Source organism: Chrysoperla carnea, chromosome 3, assembly GCF_905475395.1.
Source record: "Chrysoperla carnea chromosome 3, inChrCarn1.1, whole genome shotgun sequence".
NCBI classification, from domain to species: domain Eukaryota; kingdom Metazoa; phylum Arthropoda; class Insecta; order Neuroptera; family Chrysopidae; genus Chrysoperla; species Chrysoperla carnea.
Genome location: NC_058339.1, coordinates 79,017,888 through 79,037,945, shown reverse-complemented (window position 1 = coordinate 79,037,945; position 20,058 = coordinate 79,017,888). Strand labels below are relative to the sequence as shown.

The 20,058-nt window shown below is 34.3% G+C and overlaps 1 protein-coding gene across 1 annotated transcript in view; it reads left to right on the top strand.

Annotated features, from left to right (window-relative positions):
• Positions 1–20,058, top strand: part of LOC123294510 — a 279,274-nt gene that overhangs the window by 210,387 nt on the left and 48,829 nt on the right. Inside the window, 25 exon segments of the mRNA XM_044875560.1 lie at positions 1,193–1,339; positions 1,645–1,710; positions 2,595–5,189; positions 6,605–6,820; positions 7,551–7,733; positions 8,201–8,401; positions 8,463–8,753; positions 8,822–9,961; positions 10,037–10,366; positions 10,427–11,716; positions 11,780–12,397; positions 12,664–12,993; positions 13,057–13,365; positions 14,432–14,755; positions 14,827–15,150; positions 15,224–15,535; positions 15,610–15,933; positions 16,249–16,563; positions 16,665–16,976; positions 17,041–17,364; positions 17,432–17,755; positions 17,835–18,146; positions 18,233–18,562; positions 18,621–18,947; positions 19,054–19,362. Coding sequence (XP_044731495.1) covers positions 1,193–1,339; positions 1,645–1,710; positions 2,595–5,189; positions 6,605–6,820; positions 7,551–7,733; positions 8,201–8,401; positions 8,463–8,753; positions 8,822–9,961; positions 10,037–10,366; positions 10,427–11,716; positions 11,780–12,397; positions 12,664–12,993; positions 13,057–13,365; positions 14,432–14,755; positions 14,827–15,150; positions 15,224–15,535; positions 15,610–15,933; positions 16,249–16,563; positions 16,665–16,976; positions 17,041–17,364; positions 17,432–17,755; positions 17,835–18,146; positions 18,233–18,562; positions 18,621–18,947; positions 19,054–19,362 — 11,553 coding nt within the window.

Below are 20,058 nucleotides of genomic sequence, written 5' to 3'. Positions count from 1 at the left end.
TAGAATTTACGACACAATTCGAAGGCTATCAAACGATAAGTACAATTGATAGAACTCCAGATTATATAAAGAATATAACGTTAAACTATAGAAACGAAAATTTCCCAAATATTAGTCAGACAACAACAATGTCACCAAATGAGTCTATTTACACGACTCCAATTACAAACGAAACGTTAGATACTTTGACTGAAATCCCTTTGAAATTTTGTGGGACTATTAACGACTGCTACGACAACGAAACTTGTATAAACAGTACATGCTTAAATCCTTGTGATCATTATAATCCTTGTTTGGCTAACGTAACATGTGACACTATTACACATGTGCCTGTGTGTCTGTGTCCACTTTTTGGCGATGAAAACAAAATTGGTTGTAAAGTAACTCCAGGTAAATGCAAAAATCACATCCAAGGATGTCAAAAAAATTCAAAATCAAATTCATTATCCACATTTTGTGGTTTTGGGGTGATAGCGCCATCATCCTTTTGCAGCTCTTTTTCGCGTGTTTGCTCTCCTAGGTGCTGAACCTGTGCTCGACGGTTTTCACACGGTCTTTTTTCATCGATGATTTGTTGTAGTTTATCAGTCGCAAAAAGCATGGATACAAAACAAAACAAACATTTTCGTTCTGTTGTGAATGTACAGGACACTTGTCTACTGCAGCCGCCATTGCGTGCAGTTGCATGAAAAATATATATTTTTGTATATTTTCTGGTTATGTATATGTTTTTTTTTTTTCATTGAATGCTGGTCTTGTGAAATATTTTCCCATCTTTTCGTAATTTTTTAAGTAATTGAAAATCAGATATGTATACCTACTCCTAATTTGATTGAATTGAAAACAAATTCCTATATTCTTTAGTGTTTTGCCTGAATGGATTTGCACGATGGGTTTTAGAATATTTGTAGAATTTTGTACATAATATCATCTAATTTTGTAAATATCTTTAAAAAAAAAAGTTTTGTACATAGCTTTGAGTATTTTACTAACATAAAATTTCATGTTGCATGCATTTTCTAACACATTTTTAGCTGAAAATATATTTGCTTTAAAGCTTTTTTGGTGGTGTTATTATTTGAAACCATTAATACAAACAATGATCTTATTTTAGAAAAAAAAAATCATACCAAAAAAAAAAAACTTGTGGAACTGGGAAAAATAAACTAATAAATGTTTTCTCCAAATTTAGATTTAGAATGCTACGCTCACACTGATTGCCCAACATCACTTGCTTGCATATCAGGATTCTGTAGAAATCCATGCACGGTTGCAAGTCCATGCAATGATCCACAGCAAGATTGTCAAGTTTTAGATCACCAACCTGTTTGTGTTAAGGGTAAAAATTTCACTTCTTCATCGATTGAAATTTTTGATTGTTGACTTTCTGCAATTTTTACGTTATTTTATTTACAGTTTGCCAGTGTCAAAAATCATCAGATTGCAGACCAAATTTAAAATGCGATGGATGTAATTGTGTACCAGGTATGTATTAATTTTTTTTAAATACTGAAATAGTTTCTTAAAAAAGAATTCGCTAATATTACATATTAAACGCCACTGGCAACCGTGAGTTTAGCCTTTTTTTCAAAAATAAATTTTGCTTAAATCATGAATTTATTTTTACAGTTATTGAGCCAGTAGTAACCGGCTGTGAACATTGCCCACCAGGGGTCCGTTGTGACCCCACGACTGGTGCTTGCATCAAAGGTAAGTGCAAAACAATAATTGTAATTGAACATAAAAGAATTCTTTAAAATATGTTTTGCATTCTATATTATATACATAAACATATAATTAGTGATACGTAGTAATTTTTGTAATTAAAATACAAAAACAATACGTCGGGATCAGGATCAGGCTGTGAATGTATGCAGGTAAAACGCTTTGAATACAGTGTGCTGCAAAGCCAAGGATGAGCAGGAAATATATGCATGCCCTAATGAGAATGCGAAATATACATAATATGATATGGATATAAATCAAAAATAATAATTTTGATCATATTTTTTGGAGTATTTGTTGCTACTATTCATATTTTTGCATATATTTGTGTGGATCAATTATATCATCATCAGAGATTCAGTTTTAAGAAGCATGTTTCGCATGAAATTGAGTAAAGATTCTCATAAACTAGATTAGATAAAATATATTGTAAAAATCAATGTTATTCATTTTATATATTTTCAAATTGCTCACAAAATATTTCGTAATCTCAGACTTTTATATATGTTAATAAAAAATCTACGAAATTGTTGATTTGTTTGAGATTGCGAATAGTTTCGTTGATAAGAATGCAACATCGAAAAGTATAGTTATTAGGTATAAGTTTAGTTTTATTATCGTAGACAATGTACTGACTAATCTATCATGCTTTTGTAAAATAAAACGCATGTATTCCACTTACAAAATTTAACTGGTGTTGGAAGTAGGTTGACTAACAAAAAGCTTTTTAAAGCTATGCTTTTTATTTATTTGTCTGGCTTTATGTATATATTATAATTTTTTATAAATAATGTGAATATTTTTTAAAATAATATCTCTATCTAAACTCTACTGTAGCATAAATTTTTTTCTTATTTTTTCCGGCATAGTCAACCAAACAGATACAGATATGGGCTCAACCACTACTCCCACAGAATCTACAACTAACACTATTACTGATAAACTTACCACTTTAACAGATATTTTGACTACAACACTTTCATCACTAACAGACACTACTACTTATAAAGCAAATGACATTACCACTTTAAGTACACAAACTGAAGAGGGTATTGTTACCTCTGGAACGAGCATTATTGATGAGAGTACTACCGTCCAAGTTACACCCCTTCCAATTGAAACTACAACTGTTCAAAGATCAGATACAGAGAATGAACAGGGAAGTACTACTGCTGGTGTAGAATTTGAAACAAAACAAACACCGGAATATTTAACTACGATTTCATCGAAAACTACGACGAAAAACATTTCACCTGAAACAACAACGGAATTCGGTGAAACAACAATTCAAGATATTGTGTCAATATCAACCACATTATCCTCCAAACCAGAAACAAGTACTTCCATAATTGAAACAACAACTGAAGAAAAGATTACAGAAAATATTGAAACGACGGTAAGCCAAATTATATCACAAGGAACAACCACACAGAGTACTGTGACATTGTCTAGTTTGCCATCGGCTGAGGTAAGTACGACAGCTGGTATGGAAACTTCAGCTATGACAACGGAGGAGAACCAAACTCCAACAACACCAATTTCCACCGAAAGTCAAATTGATACGACTACAGAAGTAACCGTTGATGTACGTTTCGATGATAAACCTACAACTACAGAAACAATATCTGAAACTTCTTCAGTTAAAAACGAAATTACAACGGAAAAACAAATTGAAATTAGCTCTTTAACGCCAGCAGTACCCAATTTATATACTGATGCTACTACTGAAACTCATTTAACTGAAACTAATGTACCAGATGAAAAAACAACGATAAATACTATTTCAGATCAAACAACTGAGTCTGAAATAATCACCGAAAATATAAAAGACGTACCATTCACAGAAATATCAACCACAACTTTATTTGAAAGTACGACTTCATCTTCAGGTACATCTCCAGGTTTCACAAATCAAACAAGAAATCAAGTAACTACTATGCCAACTTTGGTTACTACGATTTCAAACACTGAAATAATCACCGAGTCACAAACTATAACACAAGCACATACAACTCCTTCTGTGTATAGTCCTGAGACTACAGTTTCTGGTATTATCACTGCACCATCCTCAGAAATAACAAATGAAAATCCGGAAATCACAACCAAGATGGTTCTAATTACCGAAATAAACACTGAATCGCAAACTTCAACGCAGGCACAAACAATCACTTCTACAGCCGGCCCATCTGAAAATACCGATTTCGGTATTATAACTACAACGACCTCTATAGATCAAGAATTGACTACAAAATTGAGTCCAGCCACTGAAATAAACACTGAACCACAAACTACAACACAATCTCAAAAAATTACAACAGTTGAGGTACCTGAAATTACTGACTCTAGTATTATCACTACAACCGAGGGAATAAAAAAAAGTCATGAAACTACAACGGAATTTGAAATTGAACAAACTACAAATGTAGAAACGCAGTCTCCAACAACTACTGTGAGAAGTTCACCTGAGACTACAATCTCTGATATTGTTAGTACAACAAACGTACACAAAGAAGATCAAGAATTTACCACGAAGATAATTACTGAACAAACGCCAATTACAGAACTTTCTGAACCCTCAACGACTGAATCGAAAATATTAACTACAAGTCAACAGATGTCACCAGATATAACAACATTTGGAGCATCATCAGAATTGACAACAACTGAAACTGCTGAAACACCTACAGAAAAAGTCATTGAAAGAACAACAGAAAGTGTTGTTGTAACTACTGAAACGACTGAATTCACAACCGAATCTGAAAAGAAATTACCTACCACTTCCCAATTACCTTTTGAAAGCGATCGTGGGACTACAAACATACCAGAAATACAAACTGATTTATCCACAACAGAGAGTTTCACCGAAACAGTTCCATTTACTTCACAGCCTACAACTCCTGGCAATTTCGGTGAAGCTACAACTAAGAGAATAACTGAAATTACTACATCATCAAATGATATAACCACTCGTTTAGATATATTTGATGCAACTACCATATCTACAAATGGAAGTGGAGATGTTACAACAGAAGCAATTGATATTTTAACAAACGGTTTTGAAGAGGATACAACGCAAGTAAGCACGGAAGGCTTTACCGATTCTACAACTATTGGCAGTATTGATACAACAACTAAATTTAGTCCTGACATATCAACACTCACAACAGACTTTAATGACATAACTACAACATTGTCAGACATAACCACACCGACAATACTAATTGAATCTACATCTTTTGTAAATAATATTTCTACTCCCTATAACAAATCTTCTTGTAAATTAGACACTGACTGTTACTATGATGAAATATGTCACAATTCAATTTGCGTAAATCCCTGTATACCAGATCAAGGAATACGCATTATGTGTGCATATAATGCCCATTGTTCTGTATCGAATCACACTGCAATATGTATATGTCCACCTGGATATTCTGGTGACGCCTACAAGGATTGTCTGCAAGGTATTAACATTAATAACAAAAATTATAATTTGTACTTTTAGAAAAATTGTTCATTATGTTTGTAAAAATTTATCACATATTTGACAAAAGTACAATTTATAATTTCTTTACATATTTCTATTTATTTCACAAAATCATAAGGCGGAATTCACATAGCATTAACAAACCTCTAGCCAAATTAAAAATATACTTTTTTCTGTCAAAAAAAGATGACATTACTTGCTATTAATTGTACGCATGCGTTTCCTTCAAAATGGAGACTTCTTCATTTGTCAAACGCCGTGACGTTTATGTGAATTCATCCTTAAATATGGAAAATTTTAAACATATGTGTTAGAATTGTTAGCTATTAGCCTGAAGTCATTCTGGCGAAGATTAAAATTTAGCTCTTGGGCAATTTTAAATATACGCCATATTAAACAATTCTCCAACTAAATCTATCAGAAAGCCATTTTTACTCATGTTAATGTTAAGGGTGAGTAATCGCATAAAGTCTTAAACCACTAATATTATGAAACGTATGATTGAACATCACCTGGCCTTATTAATACATTTTCGACTATTAATTCTAACATAGATGTTTATATGTCCCCAAAAGTCCATAATATGAAAAGTAATAATTATTTGTAGTCTTTGATAATTTTTTTATTTAATTTATATCTCAAATTTCACGCTGCTAACGTATTAAACACAAGTATTTATATTCTATGCACTTTGGTATAAATATTTTGATTAAAATTTTTTTAATTTTTATTATTATTAATTTGTAAATATTCTTTTTTTTTTCTTTTAAATTTAATTTTGTATATTAATATTATTAATAATCTATTTATGTAGATATTTATTTGGCATTTGTAAATAGCAAAAACTCTAAATTTATATACATATAATTTTTCTAGTCTATATAAATATTTGTTTTATGACATCAAATAACATTTGAAGTATCTTTATAGATGTTTCATTAAAAAATATATATAATTTAAAATAAGAATCCAACGCAATTTAATAATTAATTAAATTAATTAGACCACTATTTTATTAATTATTGGTATTTAAAAACAAATTGTGTTCAGTAAATACACCGATATATTGTGACAGTTCATATTATAGTCTAGTGGTGAAAGAGCTTTACTTGAATACCAGAGGTCCGTGGTTCGATTCCCGGCGATGGGGTAATATTTTTAATTCGTCATTTTTATTAAAAAATATTTATAGTTGGCGAATATTTTAATTAATATATGATAGCAACTATGAAAGACATGTTTTGGCTGATTATGGCAGCTTAAGCTTGATCAAAAAAATAATGAAGTTTATCGCAATGACTTAAGCCGAGTGTTTAAAAATAATTAATAAAGTAATGGTTGTATAAAGAAAACTAACACTAATTAATATTTTAACTATTCCATAATTAATAGAGCCTGGTATGGGTAAGGTACCCGATCCATGCCAATCGGATTCAGATTGTATAAGTTCCGAGGCATGTTACATGTCCGAATGTCAGAATCCATGTGAATTTGCCAATGCGTGTGCACCAACAGCTAAATGTCAAGCCAAGATGCATAGACCAATATGTACATGCCCAATGGGTTTTGAGGGTAACCCAGCAGTAAAATGTTACAAATCACAACCATGTAAGATAATAATTAATATTAACATTTTTAAATATCATTTTACATCAATATAAATAAATTAATTTTCAATTATTGCTTTTAAAAGCTGCAAAACTTTGGAAGATATTTTAATTTTCTATTGTTCTTTTTTCTATTAAATCTCATTTTAACAAAGCCATTAAGTTAAATAATTGTGAATATATAAAATTTTTTTTTACCTTTTGATATAATGGAACTTTGATAATAATACAGGTAATTGATGTGTATAACATTTACCGAAAAATTCAATTATTTCTGTGTTTACAAACAGTTCCTTTCGAAGTCTGATGATTTGCAGTTCTTTATCTTCAATAATCGAAACTTCTGAAGTTCCATTATATTTATATGTACAAATAACCATTTAACAAAATAAAATCGTAAATTCTTATTAATTATTTGTATGTTAATAAATTGATCGAAAAAAATCATCAAAAAAAGGAAAGATCACGCTGTAAATTGAAATTCTTCCAAATGTAAATTTTAATTAAATCTAACTTAATTATATAACCAAAAAAAAGTGTACATTGTCTCATGTTTATAGTATAAATACAATTAAAAACGACAATATCTCGTTTTATAAATATTACATTCAGAAAAACTACTTTTTCATACAAAAAAAATTCTTTTGTATAAAAAAAATACATCACACACATTTTGCACACTTTTATCTTGTTTTTCTATATTTGCACTTTTTCACATTATTCCCGCACAGTGACATGTATAACAAATGATGACTGTCCAATAACGGAAGCATGTATTGATCGATCATGCCAACGGCCATGTGATGTCCATAATCCGTGTGCCCAAAATGCTGTTTGTATCAATACAAATCATGGTTCCGATTGTAGCTGTGCTGAAGGGTATCAAGGAAATGGTTATATTGGATGTGTTCCAGGTAATTTTATTTGCATATAAATTAACCATTTAGAAAAAAAAATAAAGAGGAAATTATTAAAGATAGTTACCCCATTCAATTAGTTTCAGTTTACAAAGGTCCCCGCACGATTAGGTAGCAAAATGACTTCCTGTGAAACTTTTTTAAACCATCCTCAAATGTTTTTCGGATCATTTTGATCCAAACCTCTAAAAGCCACACAATTTTTATCGGGCAGTTTTTGAGCTACGAGTGATCAAAGATACACATAACTACAGTCTTAATAATAATACATCGTACAAGACACCAACTAATAGTCGCGGAAACGAAACACTAAAAATAGTCACGATTCTAAAAAACAGTAATACGGATTTGAATGCGGTTTTCTAAATGTGTGAAATTCTTAAGTACCTAGTCGAGACCTTCTTAAAAAAATTATATAAGAGATATGATGGATTAATTAATAATTAATGTCTTGATCATTTTAGTACACAACTATCAACCTGTGTGTCAATATAACGAAGATTGTCCGCCTGATAAATTGTGTGATCGATTAAACCGTATTTGTATCAGTCCATGTTTCGAAGATTCTTGTGGGGATAACGCACATTGTTTACCTGAAAATCACGAACCAGTTTGCGAATGTGATGGTGGATATTTAGGAAATCCATACGTTAGCTGTGCAAGAGGTAAAAATTAAATTGTAAATTTTTCTTAGAAACAATTATTTAATTAATATTTCCATTGTAGTTCAAGGATGTCGAAGTGATTCAGAATGTCAAACGTTTGAAGCTTGTATAAATGGAAAATGTGAATCACCTTGTTCTTGTGGATTCAATGCAGTTTGTGACGTAGTAAATCATCGAGCACAATGTAAATGTCTACCAGGATATGAAGGAAACCCTTTGAGTGGATGTATACCTCCAACAAATCCATGTGAACCAAATCCTTGTGGTATTAATGCTCTATGCGAATTAGACAACGGAAATCCAATCTGTTACTGTCCAAAAGGAATGACAGGAAATCCATTCAAAAATTGCAGTAAGTTTCATTATTAGTCATATGCTAGAGTTAATATTGATTTCTTACTAAAAATTATTATTTTGCAGTTCCCGAAGGTGATGAATGTAGACCAAACACATGTGGACCTAATTCAGGCTGTAGAGTAGTAAACGGTGTTAAACGTTGTTTCTGTTTACCAGAATATGAAGGAAGTCCACCTGGAAGTCCATGCCGATTGCCTGAAAATCCTTGCGATCCTTCACCATGTGGACCAAATACACAGTGCAATATTTTATCGAATGGATTCGCCAAATGTACATGTTTACCTGGATACTTAGAAAGTCCTAATACAATTAGAGGATGCATTCAACAACGTAATCCTTGTGATCCAAGCCCTTGCGGTAAAGGAGCATTGTGCGATCCGAATAAAAGCCCAGTATGCTATTGTCCAGAATATACAGTCGGAAATCCATTTAGAAGTTGTGCAGCCAGTGTAATACCTGTACTTTGTCAACCAGGTCCATGTGGAATTAATGCTGACTGTTATGTTGTAAACAATCAAGAAAAATGTTATTGCAGGCCAGGTCATATTGGGGATGCATATTCCGGTTGTATACTTCAACCCTTATCGCCTTGTTCGCCAAATCCTTGCGGGCCTGGTGCCATCTGTAGCGTAAATGCTCAAGGGCATTCTTTATGTCAATGTCCAACAGGATTGCTTGGTGATCCAACAGGACCAGAAGGCTGTTTAAGATTGGAATGTCAAACTGATGATGATTGCTCAGACAAACAATCCTGTATCAGGTACCGTTGCCAAAATCCATGCCCCGGATCATGCGGTGCAAATGCACATTGTCGAGTAGAAAAGCATCATCCTGTATGTACTTGCGCTCATGGTTTCACTGGAAATCCAATTTTAAGCTGCTTTGCTGTACCAGCACCTATTCCCGAAGACAATCCATGTTGGCCTAGCCCCTGTGGTTTAAATACACTATGCCGTGTGATGTTAGGCCGTGCAGTTTGCTCTTGTTTGCCAGAATTTTATGGAGATCCTCAAATTGGATGTAAACCAGAATGTACCGTTAACTCAGATTGTCCAGCTAACCAAGTATGTTTAGATAGACATTGCAAAGATCCATGCGCTGGAGGAAACGTCTGTGGCATAAATGCTATTTGCTCCTGCCAATATCATACAATTTTATGTAGCTGTCCAGAAGGTTATATGGGCAACCCATTCACACAATGTAGTTTAAAACGTAAGTATTCAAATTTGGATTCAATAATTTTTTAGAATAAAACCTTAACATTAAATATTTTTGCAGCAATAATTACACAAGACATGAACATTACTCAACCTTGTTCAACATCGCAATGTGGACCTCATTCAGAATGCAGCATTTATGGACCGCATGTTACAATTTGTGATCCATGCTCATATCCAAACAATTTATATAATCCACAATGTCGACCAGAATGTATAATTAATTCAGATTGTCCATTTAATAATGCATGTTTCAATCACAAGTGTGTAGACCCATGCCCAGGATCATGCGGTGTTGATGCCATATGTGTGGCTGTCAATCACGTTCCTATTTGTTCTTGTCCTTCAGGACTAGTTGGTAATCCATTTGAACATTGTTCTATTCCACAAAGTAAGTAGAAATAATTAAAAAATATAATATGGCAATATACTAAAATGTTTATATTTATAGCTCCACAGCAAATTCCAGAAACTTGTAACAGCGTTCAATGCGGAGCAAATGCATATTGTTCTCAAAAACAAGGTGTATTAGCATGTACCTGTAAAGAAGGATTCTATGGTAATCCCTTAGTAGGTTGTCATCCAGAGTGTGTGATAAACAATGATTGTCCAATGAATAAAGCATGTATCAATAATAAATGTGAAAATCCATGCATTGGAGTTTGTGGTGTACGCGCAACTTGTGAAGTTATAAATCATTTACCAGTATGCTATTGTCAAAATAAATATATTGGGGATCCATTTATTTCTTGTAATCCACATTACTTACCACCTGCTCCAGGATCACATCTAAATCCTTGCGATCCATCGCCATGTGGACCAAACAGTAGATGTTTGGTTACCAATAATAATTTTGCTAGTTGTTCATGTTTACCGGGATATGGAGGTCTACCTCCATACTGTATGCCAGAATGCTTGTTAAGCTCAGATTGCTTACAAACACAAGCTTGTGTGAATCAAAAATGTATAGATCCATGTCCGGGAACATGTGGAATTGGAGCACGATGTGTTGTCATCAATCATAATCCAATATGTAGTTGTCCTGCTGGCCAAATAGGAGATCCATTTTCAAGCTGCCAAGCACCATCAACTGATGTTGAAATGCCAAAGAATCCTGAAAACCCTTGTTCACCATCACCATGTGGACCAAATTCCATTTGTCAAGTTAAACAAAACAGGCCTATTTGTTCATGTCAAGCTAATTACATAGGAAGTCCGCCATATTGTCGGCCAGAATGTGTTATAAGTCAAGAATGTTCGCCGGACAAATCTTGCATCAACGAAAAATGCCAAAATCCATGTGCAAATAATTGTGGACCTAATGCAGAATGCCACGTTGTAAATCATACACCTTTCTGTAGTTGTGCAACAGGATATGAAGGAGATGCTTTTATTGGTTGTTCAAAAATACCACAAAGGCCTGCATTGCCTGATAATCCATGTGTGCCATCACCATGTGGCGAAAATACACAATGTACGAATAGGAATGGAGTTGCCGTATGTACCTGTATACCACCATATCTAGGAAATCCCTATGGAAGTGGTTGTAGACCAGAATGTATTGGAAATTCAGATTGTCCTAGTCATTTATCATGTATTTCACAACATTGTCGCGATCCTTGCCCAGGATTATGTGGCGTTAATGCTGAATGTAGTGTTATAAATCACATTCCTGTATGTACTTGTTTACCTGGGTATAGTGGCGATCCATTCCAATCGTGTCGTTTTGAACCACTACCAAGTAAGTTGAAAACTACATAAAGGTATTAGAACAACTATTTAATTTTGACTTTTTTATATTTAGCGCTTCCACCTTTGAATCCATGCGATCCATCACCATGTGGGCCCAACAGTTTATGCCGTGTTGTTCAAGGCCATGCAGTGTGTTCTTGCCAGGCTGGATATTTGGGTAACCCACCAAGTTGTCGCCCAGAGTGCGTGGTTAGTTCAGAATGTGCAAATCATCAAGCTTGCATCGGACAAAAGTGTACTGATCCATGCTTAGGAACATGCGGTTTAAATGCCAAGTGCCAAGTGATAAACCATAATCCAATATGTAGTTGCCCACCAGGATACGAAGGCGATCCATTTATTTCTTGTACTCGTGAATCACCAAAAGTGCCATTAAATCCTTGTTTACCATCACCGTGTGGACCGAACTCAGAGTGTAAAGTTTTGCAATCGCGACCGGTATGCTCTTGTTTACCAGGAATGCTCGGTGTTGCTCCAAATTGTAGACCTCAATGTACAATTAATCAGGACTGTCCTTCACATTTAGCTTGTGTTAATAATAAGTGTCGTGATCCATGTGCCGGTGCTTGTGGATTTAATACACAATGTGATGCTCAAAACCATCGCCCCGTATGCAGATGTTTACCTGGTTTCGAAGGTGATCCATTCTCATCATGCAACGAAATTCAAGGTAAGGTCAAAATTTGTTTATTTGTTAGTGCTAACCTACATGTGAGTAGTTAGAGTGTCCACACTTTGGAAAAATTAGAAAAGAGTTTATAGTGAGTACAATCCCAAATTTACCTTCTCCTTATATCCTCTTAATACTCCTGCATCAAGAGATGAAATTATTATCTCGCAAGCAGTGGGCACTCTGAGCTTGAATAAATGTAAATTATCATATTTTTAAAGGTAAAGGTACAGGTCAACACAATTTTGACACGCTTATAATTATAGTTGCTGTAGATCTACCTCGAGACCCATGTTATCCTTCACCCTGTGGAATAAATGCTTTTTGTAAAGTACATAATCACAGAGGCTTGTGTAATTGTATTCCGGAGTATTTTGGTGATCCGTATGTAGAATGTAGACCCGAATGTGTGATGAATTCTGATTGTCCATATAATAAAGCATGTATAAATAATAAATGCCAAGATCCATGTTATGGCGCTTGTGGATTGAACGCTGAATGTCAAGTTATAAATCATTATCCTAAATGTATATGTCCAATTGGTCAAACTGGAAATCCATTAATTGCTTGTCACCAACCACAACCACCTAGTGAGTGTAACTATGGAAACACGCAAACATTTACTTCTAAAGATTTTTAACAATTTTAATCAATTGTAGCACACACTCCTATCGACCCATGTTCGCCATCACCCTGCGGACCATTTAGTCTATGCCGTGTGTATAATAGTATTGCTGTATGTTCATGTCAAGCTGATAGCATAGGTTCTCCACCTCAATGTCGGCCAGAATGTGTATCAAATTCTGATTGTCGTTTAGACAATGCATGCATAAATCGGAAATGTGTTAATCCATGTACAGGTGCTTGTGGAATAAATACAATATGCAGAACAGTAATGCATAATCCACTATGTATCTGTAAATCCGGTTTTATAGGAGATCCATTAAGTCAATGCGTTGAAGACGAAAGTAAGGATTACTTTCCAATAATGAATTCTGATTTCTTTACATTTTACTTAGTGGTTATTTGCCTAAATTCCGTTTAAAGTTATTCGAAGTTTATACTTTTGTCACGTTCTCTTGCATTTTTATTTTGAATTTGAGAATATCTCGTTTTGTAGTTAGCGAATCAAAAAATAACTTGAACAAAGGTTGCAGGGCTTGATGGGAGACATCATGAACTGACAGAAGTTTCCTGTTTCTTTAATAGCCAATTTAGATCCTTCCATAATCAAAAGAAAACACACTATAACTATGGAAAAATGCTTTAGCCAAAAGTTGTCAAGGGCAAAAGAGGACATTCGCCTGTGACTCGATCGATAAACTTTTACCGTATTATCTTTCAAGTAAATGCAATAATGACAAATTTTTAAGCCGCGTTTCCTCCGAAAGCTAATGTTTGTCGAAAAAATGTTTCAAACAAAAATTGTTCGTTTTTTTTTATGAGGATCAACTTTCTATTTTAAAGTGTTATTCTATGTTTTACCGTTTAAGATCTAAATTAGCTAAAAAGAAACCCGAAGGGTTAGGTCCAATCTGATGTCAGAACATGGTGCCCCCCACCAGCCTCTGCAACTCTGCAACTGTTTTTAGTTATTTTTTAATTTGTTACCTACCAAACGAGATATTTAGGTGTATAGATTAAAATGGCCCACCATGTATATCGGATTTTATTCTAAAGAACGCAATTGTTTTCTGTGAAACGAACCATTTCTGCCATAATGCCATCTTTTAAAATAGTTTTGGCTTAATTTTTTTGCTTTTAAACAACCTATTTTGTTCTCTTTTAAGTGCCTTTACTGATTTGACGTCCTCAATTCTTCATAGTTTTGGATGTTCCTATTGTAGTGCTAATACTCTATTTGAAGAAAATATGGAAAAGTGAGTTGCAATTAAGCTCCTACTAAATTTTTCCAGTAGTAAAGGATATTAATTTTTAGAATAACTTCGAACAACTTTCTTCGTGGTTTAACTCATTGTAAAGAAATCAGATTATTTGTATGAAATTCAACTCATAAATTTAACTACATTATAGAACGACCAATTGAATTCGAAGAAAAACAAAATCCTTGCGTACCGTCACCATGTGGTCCATATTCCATGTGTCAAGTAATTCAAAACCAAGCTTCTTGTTCATGTTTGATCAATTATATTGGATATCCACCAAATTGTAGACCTGAATGCACAGTAAATAGTGACTGCTTCATGAATCTTGCATGCCAAAACAAACGCTGTATAGATCCTTGCCCAGGGTCATGTGGTTTGCATGCTATTTGTAATGTTATTGCACACATACCAATTTGCACATGTAAAACTGGATACACTGGGGATCCATTTAAAGGATGCGTACAAGAAATATGTAAGATAGCTTTGTAAATAACATATAACACCTTACAATTTTTAAATTCAATGTATAATATCATATTACAGTGCGCCCTATTGAAATTCCACAAGACCCTTGTAATCCTTCACCGTGTGGGTCAAACTCTATATGTAAACAAAGAAACGGAGCGGGTTCATGCTCTTGTTTACCTGAATACTATGGTGATCCATATGTTGGTTGCCGTCCAGAATGTGTTGTTAATTCGGACTGTTCAAGAGACAGATCATGCATCAATAATAAATGTGTAAACCCATGTCCAGGAACCTGTGGGTTAAATGCCGAATGTTATATAAGCAATCATGCTCCTATATGTTCATGTATACCAGGTTATTCTGGAAATCCAGCTATTGCATGTCATCCTCCACCACCTAGTAAGATCTATTTTCTATTTTCAATATTTTTTACTTCGGCTTTGGATTTCATGCATGTTTTCAATTCTAATAGTTCAACAAATTCCAATAAATCCATGTCAACCATCACCATGTGGACCAAATAGTAATTGTCGAGTTGTAAACGGACATGGAGTCTGTTCATGTAAGCCTGGATACTTAGGTACACCTCCAGTATGTCGACCTGAATGTATGGTCAGCACAGATTGTTCTCAGGATAAAACTTGTATTAATCAAAAATGTGTAGACCCATGTCCAGGAACTTGTGGCTTAAATGCTCGTTGTCAAATTGTTAATCATAATCCAATCTGTAGTTGCCAAAATGGATATACAGGAGATCCATTCATTCAATGTTATTTAGAACCAAGTAAGGCTTTATTTCAATTCTATTCTCATACTATCATCTATTTATTTTTCTTTAAATTGCATGTTGTATTTTAGAACGACCTGTTCCTGATATTGAAAATAAAAACCCTTGTTTACCTTCACCATGTGGTCCAAATTCACAATGCCGTGTTATTGGCAATTCGCCTGCATGTTCTTGTCTCCCAAATTATATAGGACGAGCACCAAATTGTAGACCCGAATGTATTATAAACGAAGAATGTCCTAGTAATTTAGCATGTCAACATGAAAAATGTGTCGACCCATGTCCTGGATCGTGTGGTATTTTTGCTGTTTGCGTTGTTATAAAACACAAACCATTATGTACATGTCAGTCGGGTTATACCGGAGACCCATTTACGAAATGTTCATTAATTCAAAGTAAGATTGTTGAAAAAAAAACTATTTATTTAAAATCAAAGAACTTTTCATAAATTTCGTGCGAAATAACTTTCAGAGCACTCAGCTAAATTTGATATGCTAATGTCTTTCAAATTCAGCCAAATCAATCGAAAATCATTTTTCTGTACAATTTATGAAGAGTCCTTTAAACTTTTTAACTCGCACACTTATAAAAATGGCACAGCATTAACACAATAACTAAGCTTTATTGATAGATTGATAGATAATTTTAGTAAAATTTAAAATGCCGTTAAATTGATTTAAAATATATTAAAAATATAGCGATACAACCAGTCGAGGCACCCATTGATCCATGTTCTCCATCACCATGTGGAGCTAATGCAATCTGTAGAGAACGTAATGGAGCTGGATCATGTACTTGTATTTCTGAACATTATGGTGATCCTTATACGGGTTGTCGCCCAGAATGCGTAGTTAATAGCGATTGTGATCGGGAAAGAGCATGTGTAAATCATAAATGTACAAATCCATGTCCTGGTACTTGTGGAATCAACGCTGAATGCAGAGTCATTAATCATGCTCCATCATGCTCCTGTTTATTAGGATATACAGGAAATCCAATTTCTGCTTGTCAACTTATACCTCCTAGTAAGCTCTCTCTTTTTTTCTTTACACTTTTTTTTACTTCTAAAAATTATGTTTTTTATTTTTATTTTTCTATATCTGATGCATGTTATTTTTATTATTAGTTGAACAAATTCCAATAGACCCATGCCAACCATCACCATGTGGCGCAAATAGTATTTGTCGGGTTGTAAATGAGCACGGCGTTTGCTCATGTAAAGTGGGTTATATAGGGGTACCTCCAAATTGTCGACCAGAATGTATGGTTAGCACAGATTGTGCACAAGATAAAACTTGTATTAATCAAAAATGTCGCGATCCATGTCCGGGTACATGTGGTTTAAATGCTCGATGTCAAGTTGTCAATCATAATCCAATTTGTAGCTGCCAAACTGGATATACTGGTGATCCATTCAATCGTTGCATTAAACAAGAACGTAAGACTAAAGTTTATAATTGCAAGTCATTAGGTATATAAGTACAATATCTTTTGTATTATAGAACCTGTAATTGAAGAACGGCCTAATTTAAATCCTTGTGTTCCGTCACCATGCGGACCTAATTCACAATGTCGTGACGTCGGCGGTATTGCAGCATGTTCTTGTTTGAATAATTATATTGGCAAGGCTCCCAATTGTAGACCTGAATGTACAATTAATGAAGAATGTCCAAATAATTTGGCCTGCCAAAATGAAAGATGTAAAGATCCATGTCCAGGCTCTTGTGGACAATTTGCTACTTGTGTAGTTGTAAAACATTCTCCGGTGTGTTCTTGTGAAATAGGCTATACTGGAGATCCGTTTTCTGGTTGTATTCAAATAATACGTAAGCATTAACATTTATAAATGGGGGTACCTAATTTTAACTGACTTATTTATGATAAATATTACAGAAAATTATCCTGTAGAACATTTAAATCCATGTAATCCTTCACCATGTGGCGCTAATGCATTATGTAAAGAGAAAAATGGTGCTGGCAGTTGCACATGTCTACCAGAATATTTTGGAGATCCGTATACTGGATGCCGACCAGAATGTGTAACAAACACTGACTGTAGTAGAGATAAAGCCTGTGTTAATAACAAATGTCGAGATCCCTGTCCAGGAATTTGTGGCATTAATGCTGAATGTAGAGTTAATAACCATGCGCCATCTTGTATTTGTTTACTAGGATATACAGGAAATCCTACTTCTGCATGTTCAATTATACCTATCAGTAAGCTCTTATTTATATTTCCTAATCTATTTTATTCGAAACATCATTTCTCTATTGCATGTTCATTTTCTATTCTTAGCTCCAACGCCACCAATTGATCCATGTCAACCATCGCCATGTGGCCCTAATAGTCTATGTCGGGTAGTTAATGATCATGGAGTATGCTCTTGTAAAAGTGGTTATATTGGATCACCGCCAAATTGTCGGCCAGAATGTATGGTCAGTACAGACTGTGCACAAGACAAAGCATGTATCAATCAAAAATGTCAAGATCCATGTCCTGGTACTTGTGGCCTGAATGCACGTTGTCAAATCATAAATCATAATCCAATATGTAGTTGTATCGCTGGTTTTACTGGCGATCCATTTATTCGTTGCATTAAACAAGAAAGTAAGGCTTCATATCTTAAACTGTTTTTATTTTCTACTTAAACTGTATTAATTTCTATACTTCTATTTTGCTCTATACCTTTTTAGTACCACCTTCATCAGATCAAAAAGAAAATCAAAATCCTTGCATTCCATCACCATGTGGTCCGAATTCTCAATGTCGTGTAGTAGGCAAAAACCCAGCCTGCTCTTGTCTTCCTAATTACATAGGGCGTGCACCAAATTGTCGACCTGAATGTACTATAAATGAAGAATGTGCAGGAAATTTAGCTTGTATAAATGAAAGATGTAAAGATCCTTGTCCAGGTTCTTGTGGTGTAAATGCTTTTTGTATTGTTGTTAAACATAACCCTATATGTCAATGTAATTCAGGATTTACAGGAGATCCATTTAATGGATGTAGCATTCAGCAACAATGTAAGCCGTTTTATAGAGTTTGTAAAATCACTATCTTACACAATTAATACTTTTTCAGTACCTTCACCAACTGAGGGACCTATAGATCCATGTAATCCCTCACCTTGTGGAGCTAATGCTATATGTAAAGAACGAAATGGAGCTGGTTCTTGTGCATGTTTAACCGAATACTTTGGAGACCCATACACAGGTTGTCGACCAGAATGTGTAATTAATTCCGATTGTGATCGTAATAAGGCATGTGTAAATAATAAGTGTAAAGACCCATGTCCGGGCACTTGTGGACTGAATGCAGAATGCCGCGTTGTTAATCATTCACCAAGTTGTAGTTGTATAGAAGGGTATTCTGGTGATCCACTTTCTCTCTGCACTCTTGTTCAACCTGGTAAATATTCTTTTTCTATTTCTTTTACAGTTGTTTATGATCTTTTTCTTTAAGTTTGTATTTTCTTAAATATGTGTAATGCATGATATTTTTCTTTTGGGATTAGTAATTGAAGAACCAACCAATCCTTGTTCACCTTCACCATGTGGGCCAAATAGCCAATGTCGTGAAGTGAACAACCATGCAGTTTGTTCATGTCAAGTGGGATATATTGGTACCCCACCTATGTGTCGACCAGAGTGTGTAGTCAGTTCTGAATGCACTCAAGACAAAGCCTGTATAAACCAAAAGTGTAATGATCCTTGCCCCGGAACTTGTGGTATTAATGCACGATGTCAAGTAGTAAATCATAATCCTATATGTAGTTGCACTTCTGGTTATACTGGAGATCCTTTTATTCGTTGCTCTAAAGAAGGTATATTTCAATACTGTTTTTTCAATACTGCATTTAAACCACATGTACCCGGACATGGATCGCGACATTTTTGATTAATACAAGTTTTATCTTGTGCACAATCTGTGCTAACCATACATTCTGGTCGACAATTTGGAGGTACCCCTATATAACCCACTTTACATGAGCAAACGCCGTGCTCATTTACAACCCGACAAATACTATTTGCGCCACATGGTGATGGTTGGCATGGGTCTATTGGAATTTGTTCAACTAATAATAAAAATAACATGCATCAGATATAGAAAAATAAAAATAAAAAACATAATTTTTAGAAGTAAAAAAAAGTGTAAAGAAAAAAAGAGAGAGCTTACTAGGAGGTATAAGTTGACAAGCAGAAATTGGATTTCCTGTATATCCTAATAAACAGGAGCATGATGGAGCATGATTAATGACTCTGCATTCAGCGTTGATTCCACAAGTACCAGGACATGGATTTGTACATTTATGATTTACACATGCTCTTTCCCGATCACAATCGCTATTAACTACGCATTCTGGGCGACAACCCGTATAAGGATCACCATAATGTTCAGAAATACAAGTACATGATCCAGCTCCATTACGTTCTCTACAGATTGCATTAGCTCCACATGGTGATGGAGAACATGGATCAATGGGTGCCTCGACTGGTTGTATCGCTATATTTTTAATATT